Below are 18370 nucleotides of genomic sequence, written 5' to 3'. Positions count from 1 at the left end.
TGATTGTGTGACATTCACAAATATCGAATATAGAATTTCATAACAATACGAGTAGTAACGCCATCTATTAGTTAGATAAGTATTTACCATTGTTTTGATGACTTTGTTTTACCCCGAAAGAATTTTTCTCAATAAAAAATGAACCAAAATCATGATAATAATAATGATGAAACGAAAATTCAAATTTACCGCAGTCAGATGATGATATTCATCATCCTATTCATAAGCTATGCATTTTATTATCTAATGAGAAAAGCATTTTCATTAATTTTGCCCGAATTATTAATCACATCGATTATTGATCAAAATGATGCCGGTATAATTATATCGGCACAAAGCATTTCCTATACGATTTCAAAATTTATTGGTGGTTTACTTTCGGATCGTATTTCGGCAAAAATTCTTTTCATCAATGGTTTATTCCTATCAAGTTTGACAACAGTTTTTTTTGCATTTGTACCACCAAAAACAACATCATTTACTACGCTATGGTTTCTAAATGGTCTAGCTCAAGGATTTGGTTGGCCATCATTAGTAAAAATTCTTCAACAATGGACATCATCCAAACAATTCGGTACATACTATAGTGTATTAAGCGCATCAGCAAATGTTTCCGGTGGTCTATCACCTTTACTTGCTACATTGATGACAATGAATTTTGGTTGGCAAAATACCCTAATATCGTTCGGTATTGTTTCCATTTTCATAGCCATGTTATCATCGTTGATGTTATCTAATCGACCCGAAGATATTGGTCTGGCTGCTATCAATCACGACGATGAAACAGTGCGAATGCAAAAATCGTTATCATCATCAATAACGTTGAAAGAATTATTAAAAAGTCCATTCATATGGTTATTATCAATATCATACCTGGTTGTATTTGCAGCCAAAACAACTGCCTGTGATTGGGGACAACTTTACTTAATGAATGAAAGACAAAAATCACAACTGATTGCATCAAGTTTTACATCAAGCGTTGAATCTGGTGGTTTTTTTGGCGCCATCATAGCCGGTTATCTTAGCGATCGAATGATTGCCGCAAAAAAGACGACAACAAAAACATCAAATTCTTGTGATCGTTTACCGGTTGCAACGGCAATGATGACATTGTCTGCGCTTGCAATACATTCATTATGTTTTCATGTTGGCCCATCAACATCACATATATTCATTGCCATATTAGGTTTCATTCTTGGTCTTACATTTTATGGTCCAATCATCATATTCGGTATGGTTGCAACTGAAGCTGTTCCAACAAATCTTAGCGGTACATCACATGCCATCGTTGCATTGGCTGCTAATGGTAAGGTTTACTTGATTTTTGGTTCAAAATTTAATTTAATTTTTTTTTTGACACAGTTGGTGCCATCATATCTGGTTTACCATTTACAATGCTTGCACAGACATATAGTTGGAAAATGGTATTTTTCCTGTTGGAAGTATCGACTGTTTCAATCATACTATTATTGACCATTTTTGGAAATCGTTTACGACCCGATTTTGTTCCAAAGAAAATTGATTAATAATCGTGATCTATAGATCCATACTTGATGAACTGTGATTCCATATAATCGAAAATGAAATACTCTTTAATATAAACTCGTTTGTTATATTTTTAATAGATAAATCTATCTATCTATCTATCTATGTATTTTATTTTTTTATTTATTTGACGCTTAGGATGTGTGTAACTGCAGTTTTTACACTCGCCAAGTGCTCGCACTGTGTATTAACTTGGCATTTGATGCGGGGAAGCCGAGCCGGCCATTCTTACTTATTTTCAGTATAAACATAACTATTTGGTATGAGCTACTCAGTGTGTGTCTGAGCATGCGGGAAAACTTTTGAATGCCGCTGAACAGTTTGTCCAGCTCAGAAGTAGAAGTCGCTTCCAAAGAAACGCATTCTGTGGTATGTAGCTTTGACAAAGCTTTTTTTCATTGTTCTAGCTCAGCACACGTTGCTGCAGCTTTTGCATCCAATAGATGGTGCAGTCATTCAATAGAACATAGAAAGAGTTCGAATTCGAATTTTTCGAATTGATTATTGTGATAATACATGTGTCACACGTGATTTTCATTTTGTGTGCCTGTGTGAGTGTGTATTTGATGATGAAATAGTGCACACTACCATACATTGAAAAAATGGGGAAAAAAGTCTATGTAAGCCACGCATTTTTTATACCAATATTTCAAAACAATATAACTGTTACTGTACAAAGTTTGCCCTCTTTTCCCGGTAGGATTTTTTTCAATGTACATTTGATTGACAAACCAAAGAAACTATGACATTTTGGAGAGTAAATATTTTGGCTCCGAATGTGCACCAAGTAAAAAGTTTTTCGAATCCATCATGAAAATCGGTATTATTGATTCATTCGTTAACTGGAATTGTTTCAAACAACAATTTGAAATGGACGCCGAAATATGTTCAAAAAAAATCACTAACTTTCAACATTTACCGAATCTTGAAGACGCAAAAAAAGCGGGAACATGCAATTCACTGTATTGTTCATTAATTGTGACAGAAGGTCAATCAGCTACATCATCGGTTACTGCAAGATTAGGTGTTGAACGTGATAAATTTGGCATATTTTCATTGCGTGGTAATATGTTGAATGTCCGTGAGGCATCGGATAATCATATTATGGCAAACGCCGAGATTAATAATTTGGTGAAAATTCTGGGTTTAGAATTCAATAAAAAATATACATCTATTGATGATTTGAATACACTCAGATATGGAAAGGTTCTAATTATGAAGGACCAGGACCTAGATGGTTCCCACATTGCTGGGCTAATTATCAATTTTTTTCATAAATATTGGCCATCATTAATTAATCTGCAATATCTTGAACGAATTATCACACCAATTGTAATGGTCAGCAAAAAAAATTTTTTTCAAACGTCTATTCTATTCTCTTCCCGAATTCAATGACTGGAAAGATGAAATTCCCAACATTGAATGCTACAACATCAAATACAACAAAGGTATTTTTTTATTGATTTTTATTTTCTATTTGAAAATTCTAATTTTTTATTATCATTTGTTTGTTCAAAGGTTTAGCTATTAGTTTGTCATCGGAAGAGGCAAGGGAATATTTTTCGAACATGAAACGTATCAAAATCCGTTATTGTTGATGTTTTGTGATAATTAGAATGATTATTTTATTGATTATTTTAATGATAAATTTAATAAGAATACATGGAATAAAGAAGATCAATTAATCGAACATAAACGTTGACTCGTTCAGAGTTATATTTTTTTTTTTATTAGAACAAACATCAAGGCACTGAAAAACGTGCTCTCTTATATGTCATTCATAAACTATGTATATTCATGAACAGGACTGAGGGAGAAACCATTGATTTATTAACAGTTATGATGGTGATGATGATGATAAAGCCATAGAATTGGCATTTAGTTCAAAAATGATTGAAGCAAGAAAAGAGTGGATCCAAAAAGAAATTAAAGAACGTCGCCAAAAACGAAATAATGGTGAAAAAGATTCCTATTCTCTATGAACATGATACACATGAAGTAACAATCAGAGTGCTGCAAAATATTCTGACACGTAGTCTATGAGTGGACCACGACACAGCAAACCTCGTGTATGACCGCGCGCGCTTTGTTGATCCCTCCCCGGATCTTTGACACACACATTATCCTTTGTCCACACACACATTGTCCTTTGACACACACACACTTTTCGTCTTTCGTCACAAAACCACGTTTTTCCAAAAAACACTAAAAAACCACGTTTTTGCACACAACACACACTCATGTTCTTGCTTTCGACCAGATCGGTCATCTCCATTTCTTTTTTATTGTCTTAATAAAATTATTATTATTATTCGTTTTTTCAACAGACATTCTCGAGTTTATTCAACACAGAGATTTTATTTATAAAGATTTAATTCATTATTTAATTATGAATAATGAACGTTCGATACCAAAATTAGTGGATGGATTTAAATCTTGCCAACGAAAAATAATCATTACTTTTTTCAAAGGTTATGATAAACATGAAGTACAAGTGGAACAATTAACCCGATCGGTTTGTGAAATGACAACTTATCATCATGGACAAATGTCATTGATGTTGGAAACAATTATTCTGGCCAAGAATTATGTTGGCACAAATAACATAAATTTACTCGAACCAGTTGGACTGTATGGTACAAGATTGGAAAGCGGTAAAGACGTTGGCAATCCTCGATACCTATCCACCAAGCTCAGTCCATTGGCCAGGAAATTGTTTCACACCAAAATTCAAATGAAACATTTAAACAATTTTTTCCTACCCCAAACATCCCCAAATTCACCAATATAAATTTCATCACCACACAATTTTACACAGGACACGGATATCACACTCTCCAATACAGACAAATGTACATGCACAGACATAACACAAGACACAATACACCTCCTAATACACTGCACAAACTACAACAACATCAGACAACAATTAAATCTAGAATACATAATTTCACCTCAACAATTCACACAGAACAAACAGACACACACCAAATTCATTATATTATGTAAACACATCTACAACCACCTAAAGGCAAACTAGCCGTATAAATAATTACATAATTACAATTGTTTTATTTTCCTTTTCGTTACTTATTTGGCGCCAATATCCTTATGGATAAGCGCAGTAATAAAATTATTATTATTATTATTACGTATCCGGATTGTGGAAAAGTTTTTAGTTGCAAATATAGTTTGATGCGTCATCAAAATACTCAACATAACCTTAATCTATCCTAACCTGTAAAATGGACAAGAGAATAAGGAAAAGAATATACGATTCATTCATCCACCCAGCATAATTGACTAAACCACCACCATACGCACTCGTAGTTTATTGTAAATAATATCCATGTTATCATCGTTGATGTTATCGAATTCAATCATACTATTATTGACCATTTTTGGAAATCGTTTACGACCCGATTTTGTTCCAAAGAAAATTGATTAATAATCGTGATCTATAGATCCATACTTGATGAACTGTGATTCCATATAATCGAAAATGAAATACTCTTTAATATAAACTCGTTTGTTATATTTTGAATAGATAAATAAATTATTATTATCATCATTTTAAATTAAATGTTGATACAATCGATTCGATGCGATATCTCATTCGATAAGCCAATATCGATGCTATCGATTGTTTACGTTTTTTTCCATTCGTTCGATAGAATGTTTGATTTCCTGTTGATGACAACATTTCATTTGGTACCGAATTATCTGCTTCGACATTGTCACCATCAACATTATTGTGATCAATAATTTTTGTTAAAGGTTCCATTGTTTGCATTTCGATTAGATCAAATCCACTATTGATATGTATACATCTGCATTGTGATAAGATTATCATTGTAATTGTAATAATTAATATAATAGCTATGTTTAAGTAATAAATCACTTCGATTCTGGCTAAATTTTCAATGAAATAATAATGAACGAATGACATTAATGATTGAAAAATGATTGTCATGAGAATCGTATTACGTATCCAATGACCAGTGATGGATAAATGATTGATAATTGCATGACAAATTTCATCCAACATTTGTGACACCGACATTCCGAAAGCTATATTTGCCATTATAATCAATAAAAAATGATGTTGACCATATTGGTCATTGAATAATTGTATGATGTTTGCCACGATGTAAAGAAATGCAACGGTAATGTATGAGAAACATTTGGGAATTCGTAATTGTTCACGAATGATTCGAATACAATTCGTTTGACATAATAAGTAAATTCGTATGAAAAATATCATGACTGCCATGATAATAAATAATGAAAATTTTTGATTTCCTATAGGAAAAAAAGAAACAATTCGAATATTAAAAAATTCTTCATAGATTCATTCATTTACCGGATAGAAATCTGGGATAATATTTTTGTGGCCAAATTGAACATCCAACCGGATATGAAATACACAAATGAAAAGCCAAAGCAAATTGTATAGTACCAATGATAGCGAATCCAGTTTTTTGCCATCCTTCTACTGTACGTATACTGAAATTATCTTCATCTAAATGATTATCGACATTTATTCCCGGACGCATTTGACACGCAAGTACAACACAATTCAACGTTATATAGCGCGTACAATCGTTTTCGATAGCATAATTTGCAAGAAATTCTTCAAAATCTACACCACGTACGACATTCTGTTCATGAATGGATGCAACACCATGCCATATAAGATAAGAAAATGTTGACCAATTTAATGATAAAAATATTCGACATCCAATTATTGATCGAATGAATGAATGAATAGCTGAAATATCGTTGTTTATGAAAAGATCAGAATAAAAATATAATGATAATGATAGTGCCGATAGTAAACCAGTCATAAACATGATCAAATATAATTGAACATAACGTTTGGCTTCTTTTTCTTCCAAAGGATCAATTTTTATATCAAATAATGCATAAAGTAACAGAAACAATTGTATACCACAGATTGAACTTCTTATTACATTGATAAACATTGCGATGAATGGTAAATTTAATGGCATTATAATCATCGAAATCGTATCCAATACGGTAATGACAAGAAATGCCAACCAATTCAAATGAAATATATTCAAACGATTAAACATAAATAGATGTCGTTCCGGTTCAATCAAGCAGCCGATAATCATTCCGAAAACTAATCCTATCAATCGAAGTGTAAATGTGGATATTATCGCCAATGTTTCGAATTCAATGATACCGGAGTCATTTCTGTGAATCGTTTTCGATTCTACAGGGAATAACAATGATTTTTTTATCATTGTAAAATCCGATGTAATTACAAATGCCTATATTGTCAATAAAAGAAAAGAATTTCTTAATTATCGCGATCAACAACGATTTAAAATTATTTTCAAATAATTTAATCAATAAGACAAAATTTACCAGATGAAAAATGCAACCAGCACAAACAATCAATTTTATTTGATTAATTTTAGCAAGCATACGATCAAAATGGATACGATAACGATAAATATCATCAAGATGAACATTATCGAGGGATCGATAGAATCGTTGTCTACTAGTCGATGATGATGGTGAACTTTGATTACCTGACGACCTTACGGCACCATTATTATAATAACATAATGATGATGGTTGACGTAATTCAAGAAACGATCGTTTTTTTGATGGCCACAATGTTGTTGATGATGATGGTCGATGTCGACAAATGGATTCTCGTGGACGATCCATACGATTAGAAATTTGGTAAATTCCAAACAATCACATACAGAGTTTACATAAAGCTTAAAATGACATTGAAAAATAATCGGTGAGAATTGATGTGATTTATGATTGTGTGATTGATATAATAATAATTTCTTTATATCTTAAAAATAGGATTAATATTAACACAGGGTGGCAATAAAAAAAACCCAAATGTTAAAATGATAAGACAGAGAGAAAGTGAATGTTTGGATCCATCATCAATGGACACCATCGCGACCATATTTTTGGTTCTGTCACAAAATGTCGAAAACAAAAATGTCGAATACAAAATGATCGAAAATATTTGATCGAAAATAATAAAGTCGAAACGACAAAAACGTCGAAAAGACAAAAATGTCGAAAATAAAAAAGTCGAAAATTGAAATGTCGAAAATGGCTTGAGCCCTTATCCCTTAAAATTATCACTAACGAAAAAGACTCTGTTGAGGATGAATGATAACGAAATGATTGTGGGTTAAAATAGCCAAATTGAAAATAGCCAAGGCAGAAAATATCCAAGGCAGAAAACAGCCAAGGCAGAAAACAGCCAAAACTGAAAACAGACAAGACTGAAAACAGCCAATACTGAAAATTGTCAAATCGGAAATAAACTGTTTGTCAATACAATAGTTTTATCCAAACCTCAACTTTTTTCCTTTACTAATGAACCGAGACCACCTAACCTAACCTAACCTAACCTAACCTGAATTTTTACAATGTTCAGTTTATCACAGGCCATGGTTTTTTCATGAGCTATCTTCATCGATTCAATATCAACCCATCACCCGCATGTGAATGCGGTTATGTTTACCAAGACCCGTTACACATCTTATTTAATTGTGCTCACCACCGGCTAATCCAACATCATATAATCAACCCATGTGATTTCATGTCCAATAAATCCAATTTAGCATTATTTAATAACATTTGCAAAGGATACATTGTATCCAGAAATAATTAATGTTAATATTGTAATATGATTTCTTTTTATTCTTAGCTGACACAAGTGCCGTTGAGGCAGAGTGTCTTTATAATTATAATAAATAAAATAAATCATCGACACCATCATCGACATCATCATCGAGATCATCATTGACACCATCATTGACACCATCATCGACACCATCATCATTATTAAATTCTGATTTTTTGTTTCTCTTTAATCGTTGATTAAGGATGTTTTTTTGATTTCTGAATTTCGAAATTATGTATTCCTTTATTAAAAGTTCGAAATATATATTAAAAAATATATTTTAAAAAACATAAAAAAATATACTCACGAATATGGATCTTTTATCATCAAAATTCACTGTTTGATATCTTGTCATTAAATTCGGATATTTTTCGACTAAATTATAAACTAGTAGCAAACGTATCTTTTTCTATTTTAGCCATATATGACCAAACTTCGTAGACAGTTTTGCAGTGTTCGATTATTTCCAATTTATTTGACTCGAACATCAAACGGATAGTACCGAGACAATTTTCATATGATCGATATTGAGGATCATCAGGTAGAATTTCACTTTCGAGAAATCTACTATAACCACATGAACAAAATGCGGATTTAAGGTGTAATCAGGTTAAATAACCGAAATAACTTACCAAACTATGAGTAAATCATAGATCACGGGAACAAAAACAGAAAAAATCATTCCAATGAATGCAGTCTTCAGGCAAGATTTCATCAAATACACACTCACACAGGCACACAAAATGAAAATCACGTGTGACACATTATCACAATAATCAATTCGAAAAATTCGAATTCGAACTCTTTCTATGTTCTATTGAATGACTGCACCATCTATTGGATGCAAAATCTGCAGCAAAGTGTGCTGAGCTAGAACAATGAAAAAAAGCTTTGTCAAAGCTACATACCACAGAATCCGTTTCTTTGGAAGCGACTTCTACTTCTGAGCTGGACGAACTGTTCAGCGGCATTCAAAAGTTTTCCCGCATGCTCAGACACACACACACAACACACACTGAGTAGCTCATACCAAATAGTTAGGTTTGTACTGAAAATAAGTAGGAATGTCCAGCTCGGCTTTGCCGCATTAAATGCCAAGTTAATACACAGTGCTAGTACACAGTGCAAGCGAGTGTAAAAGTTGCAGTTACACACAAACGTTAGCCTCATAGACTAGTAGATTTACCCGTTAATCCTAACAAGTGTACGTGTCCAGATTGTGGCAAAGTTTTCAGTAGAAAAAGAAATCTCATTGAACATCAAAAAACACATATTGCATATGGCATCTCTGCAAAACTATATATTAAAAATTTATTAAAAAATTACACAATGAAAAAAATCAAAAAAGAAGGAAAAACATCATTATGAATTATCACATTTTTTTGGCATTTTTTGTTTGTTTTTTTTTTGATTTTGATTTTCAATTTTTGAATTTTAATTTTTGATTTATGATTAATGATAATAATTAACTTTATTTTTGAAAATAAAATGATCAAAATACAGTAATACCCCGCTTAACGCTGCCCCGTTTAGCGCTGATTCGATATAACGCTGTACAATTACCCTACATTACATTACATTGTTACGTTGTATATGAAGGGTAAAAATGCATTATGTAAAAATAGCCCCGCTTAGCGCTGTTTCGCTTAACGCTCAGAATTTTTGTAACGTAACCCCCGCGTTAAGCGGGGTATTACTGTATGAAGCAGCGGATATGCAGAATATGAGAATAATTTTGGAAATTTATTTCATTCAGGTGAAAAATTCCCTGTGAATTGTGATCACGTGATGGGCTGCAATGGTTCTATTTTTCTGCTTAAAGCGCGCTGAAGATCTTTTATTTTCGTTCTAAAATCGATCGATTTCAGAACATTCTAATCACATTGTAAGACTGCGCTTTTAGAACCAAAATATCACATTTGTAGCCCACAAATTTCTCCATGGGCAATCTTGTTTTTGCTTTGTTTTATGTTTTTCTGTCAGATACTTTTTTGAAATAAACAAAAGTTATTTTTTCAACTTAACCCTAGAAAGGTAACCTACGTAAAATTTATGCTTTTTGCACTTCAAAATGTTCCAAAAAAACACTCACGATGCTAAGACAGCTGGAACCCCTTTCTATTCCTCAAGAATATATTTCTACACATTTGGAAATAGAAAAGATCCAGTTTTCGCCTTTTATCTGTTATCTATAAGCTCAGGCGTAAAAGCTTGTACGTAAAATTTACGTATGGTTGCCTGAATCAGCATAGAAAAATCTTAGAAAATTTTGCTGAGAGCGATAGTTTCGGAAATTTTTCCCAAAAAACGTCATTTATGAATAAAAATAATTTTATTTTTTTCTTTTTTTTATCTTTTCACTTGTCAAAAACGTTTTTTGTCGCAATATTTTTTGAAATAAACGTCTTTTCTGTTCATTTGTTTATGTTTTTCACTTTATTCAAAATTAAAATGCTTGCAAAAAGCGTTTAACAACGACCGGATGTAAACGTTGTGGCACCGCCCCCGTGGCGAATATCAGATAAAAATTTGTCAATCATGTTTCGAAACACAATCATCGATTGATTAATCATATTTACAGGATCATTTTTCATTTTTTCTTGACGCTGTGATAATTTCAAAATTGACAATAAAAAAAAAATTCAAAATTTACACCATATCTTTAATTTGATATTTTTGAACTTTCCACTTTTGAAAAATGATTTTTTCTTCTTTAATATAAAATAGAGGTGTGATTCAATGAATAAACGTTAAAATTTAACATAAGTAATCAGATAAATAATTTTTATAGTGGAAATAAGTTAGGCATATCAACTACGTAAAATTTACGTAGGTTACCTTTCCCGCAATATCGATAAGGTTACCTTTCTAGGGTTAATAATCGGTATTTTGTTGACGATTTCACTACAGACGTAATTCAAGAAACGATCGTTTTTTTTTTGATGGCCACAATGTTGATGATGATGATGGTCGATATCGACAAATGGATTCTCGTGGACGATCCATACGATTAGAAATTTGGTAAATTCCAAACAATCACATACAGAGTTTACATAAAGCTTAAAATGACATTGAAAAATAATCGGTGAGAATTGATGTGATTTATGATTGTGTGATTGATATAATAATAATTTCTTTATATCTTAAAAATAGGATTAATATTAACACAGGGTGGCAATAAAAAAAAAACCCAAATGTTAAAATGATAAGACAGAGAGAAAGTGAATGTTTGGATCCATCATCAATGGACACGATTTTTTTTGTTATTTAAAAACATACAAAAATACAAAAAAATTATATTATATCAAAAAATATTACATTCAATATTCCATAGATGTCGCATGCTTCATTCGGTTAAAGATTGGAAAATTTTGGAACAAATTCAACCTCTTCAGCAAGGAATGGATCCTGAAATGATGTTCGTGGTCGATTTGATCTAGATCGATAAATAAAATTACGTGGTCTACGAGTAGTAGCTGTCGGAATGGTTTGAAATTTAGAATTTTTGTTGTCATTCATAAACACCGATAATATGCCATAACGACGGAAAAATGAATCAACATAATTGGTACGTATAAATTCGCCATCATCATCATCATTATTATTGTTATTAACATTTTTATTTTTGTTACCATTATTAGTTGATTCATAATTATTGGTCAATCTTCGATTTAATCGATCCAATAGGGCACTAAGTAGTCCATTATTACCGAAAAATAAGCTACCATCATTGGAGTTATTGTCAGCCATTGTATTAGTTGACCATAGAAGAATCAAGATGATCATGATCATCAAGAATGTCACCAAAGAAAAATGTTTTGACATTTTGTAGTTTGATCAAAACTCGAATATGAATGCAAATGTTGAAATTAACCACCAGAACCAATGATTTACTGAAATTACAATTAATTTTTGTTTAATTATTTCCAAAAACAAAATTCATCGATGTGAAATCACAGATGTTTAATCATGCATTTCATTCACAAACATTCCGGTTTGATTAATTTTGAAAATGTGAAATTTAATTTGAAATTCTTTTCTCTCAAGGATTTGAACTTGAAAAAAACAAGTAATCAAAACAAAACAATTTCTTGATGTGGCGTGATAATCATTTATTGCACTCTAAATTAGATGATTGAATGAAGACAAAATCAGATGAAATTATTGATTATTTAACAATGTAGACAAATAAATTGGCCATGATCACAGAAAATCAAAAACATTGACAAAACTAATAAAATATAAAATATCACCAAGAGGATAGGTATGAATTGTCTGATGATGATGGTGGAGAAAACAAAATTTTTGTAAGAAAATTATTCTCATTATGATCGATTAATAATTTCGAATAATTGCCATTTTTACTAATTACCATCATTCTACTAGGTTTAAATAAAAGAAAAATCATGGTCCAGACATGAACAGAATTGATTCAAACAATAAGATCGATTTCAACTCCATTAATTTGAACTTAGTTAATGTTGTATTGATCAATCAAGACAAGAATTTTGTTTCATTATTTTCATCTCCGTTTCTCTTGGTTACGATCAAGATTTGAATCAAAATCATATCATATTTCAACACTTATTATTCATTAAAGCAACGGTTTGGTTTTCACCAAACCGAATTCTGTTATCGTTTGTTTGTTTTTCATCTGGATTCAACATTTACAATGAGAAAGCAATTTTTTCAAAATTCATTCATCATTCAACAGCATAACTTCACACGTACACTAAACGATTATTGTGATGATTCCAATGATGATGGCATCCGAATGATTGACGAGTTGTGGGCGAGAATAGTCAAGTGAAAAAAAGAAAGAAATCTGTATATTACATTTGCTACGATGGCTATGTTCAGCTCAATTGAATCTTTAATTCTTAGAAAGAAAAAATTCATTCAGAGATGATATCTGAGATTGCAATTTGTTTGATGTCTGTCTAAGAGAAATATTCTCATCCAATTTGTGTTAATGTCGGCTGAAATTATGATGATTGAAACAAAGCAAGAAAGAAAGAAAGTAAACTAAGCGAATAATAATAATAAAAACGGTTACACTTGACTGTCCTCAAGATATTCTAACATTGTCAACTCATTGAATTTTAAGAATTTAGAAATTATGTTTCGTCATGAACTTTGGCGAACAGTTTCTACCAGAATAAACATTGTACTAATTTGTTACACAACAAAACATTCACAAATTCTTTTTTTTATGAAAAGAATTTAAAATTTTTTATCATCTTTTTTAAAATTTTTACGACAGCATTGATATAATAATGAATATATTTGTGTTTGTGTCTTAACGGTATAATCAACAATATTTTCCACAAAATCATTGCTTAATAAGTTTTTCGTAAAAAGTTTCTTGGCAACAAATTTATCATTCTGTTTTATTCTATTTTTCATAACAAACATTAATCAACAAAAGAGTCTTTATCCATTTGTGTATAATCGTTGTTTGAATTTTGTCTGACATATATTTCATTTGTTTTTTCTTCTGGATTCATGAATTCATCACTACAGATCATGAATTCATTTTCGACTGTGATATTGCTAGTGTTGTTATTATTTGGCCTTCAATATGGAAAGATTATCGTGGTGAATGCTACTTGTTTGGATCATATCACCGTTGATAATGATGAACAACATTCAATTCATAAACGATCCATCGATCATGATTTTGGCATACTACCAGATGTTTATTATCAAAATATTGCACCAATGCAGAATGGTCAACCTGTTCAAGTGAAAGTGTCTGTCATTATATTGAATCTGAAAATTGGTTCCATTTCTACACAGGTAAACTTTTTGGATTTAAATCAAAATCAAACAGTTTTAGATTTAATCAATTAGGGCAAGTGTCATTCAAATTAAGTTTATTTTCAATTTTTTTACTTTGATTTAACTAGGATTTTGAAGTAGACATTTTCTATCATCAACAATGGAATGATCATCGTTTGCAACCACCGACAAATATCGAGGCAATGACAAAGATGAAAACACATGATTCAAATATTGTACAATATCGCTTGACGGACAGATGGAAAAATCGTCTTTGGATACCGAATGTTTATTTTCGAAATGCCGTTTCTGGTTCCATATCGAATATTCTGACACCAACATATTATTTTACTGTTACGAACTATACTGAAGTATTTATGGCTGTACGTTTAAGCCTTAAACTTACATGTCATATGAATTTCTATAAATTTCCATTTGATACACAAATTTGTTACATTAATCTTACATCAAGTAAGTATAGATGAAATAGTTTCATTTTCATTCGACTAATTATTTTTCTCATTAAAATAGCTTCAGATGATGCAAATACAATGCTTCTATCATGGCATATATTTCGTATTGGCAGTCATGTTGATGAATCAGAATTTACTGTTACTCAGGTGGATCATGAATCTGATTGTATAAAACGATATAAATTTGGCTCCTATTCATGTCTATATGGAAGTATTATATTTAAACGAAATATTGGTAAATATGTTATCAAACGTCTTGTTCCATCATTTATTATTGTTGTCATAACATTTATTGGTTTTTGGATACCAACAAACATATCACCAGCAAGGACCGCTCTGCCGATCACTGCATTGCTGGCACTAATCACACAACAAATTCAATCCGATTTAAATGTATCATATGTTTATGCATTACAAATATGGAATATTGTCTGCATTATATTTGTATTTGCAAATCTATTGGAGTTTGCAATTGCATTATATATGATACATTGTGATCAAGAACAGAAATCAAAAAAACATGATCCACCACCATCACTTAGCATCTGGAATGATGGTAAAGAAAATGTTAATAATCAACAACAACAACGGCAGCGGTCAACATTAAAACGACGAATGTCACAACATTTTCAGACTACAACAAGACATGCACAGATTGATGTTTATGCCCGTTATATTTTTCCATTATTATTTTTCTTATTCATTTTGGCATTTGCATTTTATGTATCTACAGAATAAACGAAAATTTTAAAAATTTTTTGTACTTGGAAAATCAAACAACTTAAATTTATTTAGCAAGCAATTTCGTTTCGTGATTCCTTAACCTCTTCATACAATACATTTGAAAACGAAACAATAAAACACTTAAGAATCGATTCATTGATCAATCGTTAAATTTATTGCTAACAAAAAATGAAAAGTTTCCAACAATTTTCGAAGTAAATGATATGAACCTCGTTATTCTGTCACATTATTGGATAAAAATGATTTCTCCCGCGTTTTTTTTTTCAAGACCAATTGAGAGAGAATGTTTTATTCAAAATCATCATCATCATCATCGATTTGTCAATTACGAAATGAATGATATTCAAATGTGATAATGTTGTGGGTTTCCACCATATTCATTTTATGAATTTGTCGATTCTTTTTTTTTACATTTGAATTGAACAAAACGATAATGATAATATATACGATATAACACTATTATTTACATGCTAACAACAAAATGGCATTCAAATAATGTTTACCCTTTCAATGAATTTTTTTTTTTTGAAAATTTGTTCCAAATTTCCAAACGGAACATTTCACACACACACACATGATGATGATGAGTTGAATGTAAAAAAAATTGTTTTTTTTTCTACTGCTTTTAACAATTTCAAGTGCCACTGAATAGAATGAACAAAAAAAAGGGAAAACTGTATTGAATCGATTGAATGAAAAAAAAGAGAGAAAAAGTGAGCGAGATAAATTCATTCATTCATAATTATAGAAATGTAGTGAATGAACGAATGAATGAATAAATGAATGTTATTCACAAAACATCAAGCATCCAATCAAGCATAGAGGTTCGAGATAAAAATGTCATTTAATAGCTTGTGTGCAATACGATCAGTACGATTTTTTACTTTTATTTCCATTCATTCATTCATTCATTTATTTTGAGTGTCGATTACTGGCCGATTTCAAATTGAATAATTCTCTGGTTAATGGTTAACTAATGGTTGTCGTCCGTCTTTTTTTTTATCATCATTACATTATGATCATTTAAACTTTTAAAAAACTAGTTTATCCAATAATGTTGTTTCCATGATTTTTTTTTCTTGATTTTTAACATTGTTCGAATATAATTACTTTGGGTTTTGAGTAGATGGTTTTTTTCACTCAATTTCCTTCCGGCTATATCGATCCAATTGTGATGGCATTAATTTATGACAATGAATATAAGAGAATATCCAATTTGTCCAAAAAAAATGAAGTATGGATGATCATAATTGTCGTTTAAGAATTTCACGATGAGAAAAAAATTTCAAAATCGATTTTTTTTTAAATTCTTCAAATGTATAGAAACAGAAAAATGATTGATAAATTTAATTTGAAAACTTTTGGATTTGAAAAAAAATTTTGTTTCTATTATTGGACGGATACAGGAAATGTAACGATAATTGAATGATCGATTTGTCATCATCATTGTCAGAAATCAGAAACAATTGATGTTTCAAATGTTGAAATTAATTCATGCATGATGAGTGATTCTACCAAGTGAAAATTGATTTTCGCAGACATTATCATTTCGTTTTATGAAAATTTCATTTGATTCTATGCTGTGGTCAGTGTATATATTGAATATAATTTTTGTTTTATTTTTGACAAGATTAGACCGGATGTCATAACAAACACACACACACGCACGAAAAAAACCATAATCCTAGAGTGTGGGTCAAATAACGTAACAATTGAAAATTTTCTCATTCTGATGACAACAACAATAATAATCTTATTATATATTTATTTGTGAAAGAAAAAAGATTTCAATTTTTTCAAATTTATTTTTCGCAAAGATTCTATTAAATGATAAGATAGAAAAAAAAACGAATACAACAACAACAACAATAAAGTCTTTATATATTGTAAATGAAAAAGATAAAAAAAATTCAATTTTTAAATGTCCCAAAAAAAAATTTGAAATTTTCTATATATTCCCAAACAATTTGAGAAAATGAATTAGGATCGGGAATAGTTTTTTTTTTGAAATAGGTTTTTGCAAACTATCTTTTCGTATATATATATGCAAAATAGGAACGGTCATATATCAGAAATGTTTATCCCGATTTTTTGGATAAACATTTCAGGACTTGTCGTCGGTTTTTTTTGGGTTGAAAATTTACCCAAAAAAAATGAAATTTTTTTTTACAAAATTGAAACTATTGTTCGCCAACGTTTCCGATCACTGATTATAGATCATCAATTTACATGATCAGTGTGTTTGCGTGTGTGTGTGTGGTCGACGGGGCCAAAGTTTATTTTTTCACATAAAATTTTAGACTTGTTTTTTGTTGTTGTTGTTTACATTATTTAAACGATTCAGGATAATCGATTGTTTTCCTAAACAACAAACAACCAATGATGATGGCTTGATTTGCTGTTGTTGTTGTTGTTGTTGTTGTTAAAATTGATTATTGAAAAGTTTTTTTTTGTGATTTTTTATCACAATCATCGACATAATAATAATAATAATGTTATTGATGGTGATGATGATGGTGGTAAAAAATTGTGTTATTTGAATATTGAAAAAAATGATGATGATGAAAATATTGGATCATTTTGCTTTGAATGGTGATAATAAAAATAATAATAAATAGCGGTAATAGTTGATTAACTTTTTAAAAAATAATGAGTTATTGATTGCAAATCGATACGATTAATATTATCATCTCTTGGTCGTCTCCATTGTCAATGATTATGCGATTTTATTTTGATGGTTGTCATCTTCATTATCATCATCATCATCATCAATCTATCGTCAATATTAATTCATTGTTGTTGATTCATTGAAAGTTGCATCTGATTTTATCCATTTTCTGATCGATTATGATGCGAACAATTTTTATTCATTCGATTTTATTTTTCATACTATTTATTTAGATGTTGTTTTGTCATTGATTTTCTTTGAAATTTTTCTTCTCTCTCTCTCTCTCTAAACGCAAACAACAACAAAGTCAATAAACAATGCAAATGACTTCATTTTTGTTTGGTTCATTGAACAATGTTGTTGATGATGATGAATCCTGGATCGGTCCATAATATTTGTTAGCCGAATCTTATTTGCATGTATTAAAATCTTAGTTTAGTGTTCAAAAGAACGAGGCAACATTGTAAT

At 30.6% G+C, this 18370-nt stretch overlaps 4 protein-coding genes, 1 long non-coding RNA gene and 2 pseudogenes across 6 annotated transcripts; 4 read left to right on the top strand and 3 right to left on the bottom strand.

The window, feature by feature from the left end:
* Positions 1-17: 17 nt before the first annotated feature.
* Positions 18-1645, top strand: LOC124491124 (glucose-6-phosphate exchanger SLC37A4). Its single transcript, XM_047053737.2, has 2 exons — positions 18-1306; positions 1363-1645. The coding sequence occupies exons 1-2, from the start codon at positions 139-141 to the stop codon at positions 1524-1526; spliced, it is 1332 nt and encodes a 443-aa protein (XP_046909693.1). The 5' UTR covers positions 18-138; the 3' UTR covers positions 1527-1645.
* A 416-nt stretch (positions 1646-2061) lies between these two features.
* LOC124500425 (DNA topoisomerase 2-alpha pseudogene) lies at positions 2062-3196 on the top strand (annotated as a pseudogene).
* Positions 3197-3905: 709 nt separating this feature from the next.
* Positions 3906-4639, top strand: LOC142597460 (DNA topoisomerase 2-alpha pseudogene; annotated as a pseudogene).
* Positions 4640-4844: 205 nt separating this feature from the next.
* On the bottom strand, positions 4845-7516 carry LOC124491123 (uncharacterized). The gene is made up of 3 exons (XM_047053736.2): positions 6940-7516; positions 5909-6842; positions 4845-5847 (listed from the first exon to the last, which is right to left on the bottom strand). Exons 1-3 carry the CDS (start codon positions 7246-7248, stop codon positions 5114-5116), a joined length of 1977 nt encoding a protein of 658 aa, XP_046909692.1. The 5' UTR covers positions 7249-7516; the 3' UTR covers positions 4845-5113.
* Positions 7517-8221: 705 nt separating this feature from the next.
* On the bottom strand, positions 8222-9365 carry LOC142597459 (uncharacterized). The gene is made up of 3 exons (XR_012832191.1): positions 8869-9365; positions 8544-8803; positions 8222-8477 (listed from the first exon to the last, which is right to left on the bottom strand). It is a non-coding gene; the product is annotated as an uncharacterized LOC142597459 (long non-coding RNA).
* A 1203-nt stretch (positions 9366-10568) lies between these two features.
* Positions 10569-12375, bottom strand: LOC124491126 (uncharacterized). Of its 2 annotated transcripts, none has more exons than XM_047053741.2 (2): positions 11555-12375; positions 10569-11295 (listed from the first exon to the last, which is right to left on the bottom strand). In XM_047053741.2, exon 1 carries the CDS (start codon positions 12059-12061, stop codon positions 11591-11593), a length of 471 nt encoding a protein of 156 aa, XP_046909697.1. In that variant the 5' UTR covers positions 12062-12375; the 3' UTR covers positions 10569-11295; positions 11555-11590. The 2 variants fall into 2 exon arrangements, with proteins under 2 accessions (XP_046909697.1, XP_075586285.1); XM_075730170.1 differs by lacking the exon at positions 10569-11295 and adding an exon at positions 11364-11378.
* Positions 12376-13012: 637 nt separating this feature from the next.
* Positions 13013-15362, top strand: LOC124490960 (glycine receptor subunit alpha-2). Its single transcript, XM_047053548.2, has 3 exons — positions 13013-14035; positions 14146-14488; positions 14549-15362. The coding sequence occupies exons 1-3, from the start codon at positions 13742-13744 to the stop codon at positions 15226-15228; spliced, it is 1317 nt and encodes a 438-aa protein (XP_046909504.1). The 5' UTR covers positions 13013-13741; the 3' UTR covers positions 15229-15362.
* Positions 15363-18370: the final 3008 nt, after the last annotated feature.

This window comes from Dermatophagoides farinae, chromosome 4 (assembly GCF_024713945.1).
Source record: "Dermatophagoides farinae isolate YC_2012a chromosome 4, ASM2471394v1, whole genome shotgun sequence".
In the NCBI taxonomy this organism is placed as follows: domain Eukaryota; kingdom Metazoa; phylum Arthropoda; class Arachnida; order Sarcoptiformes; family Pyroglyphidae; genus Dermatophagoides; species Dermatophagoides farinae.
Note: the sequence above shows the minus strand (reverse complement) of the source record. Positions and strands in the feature narration are given on the sequence as shown.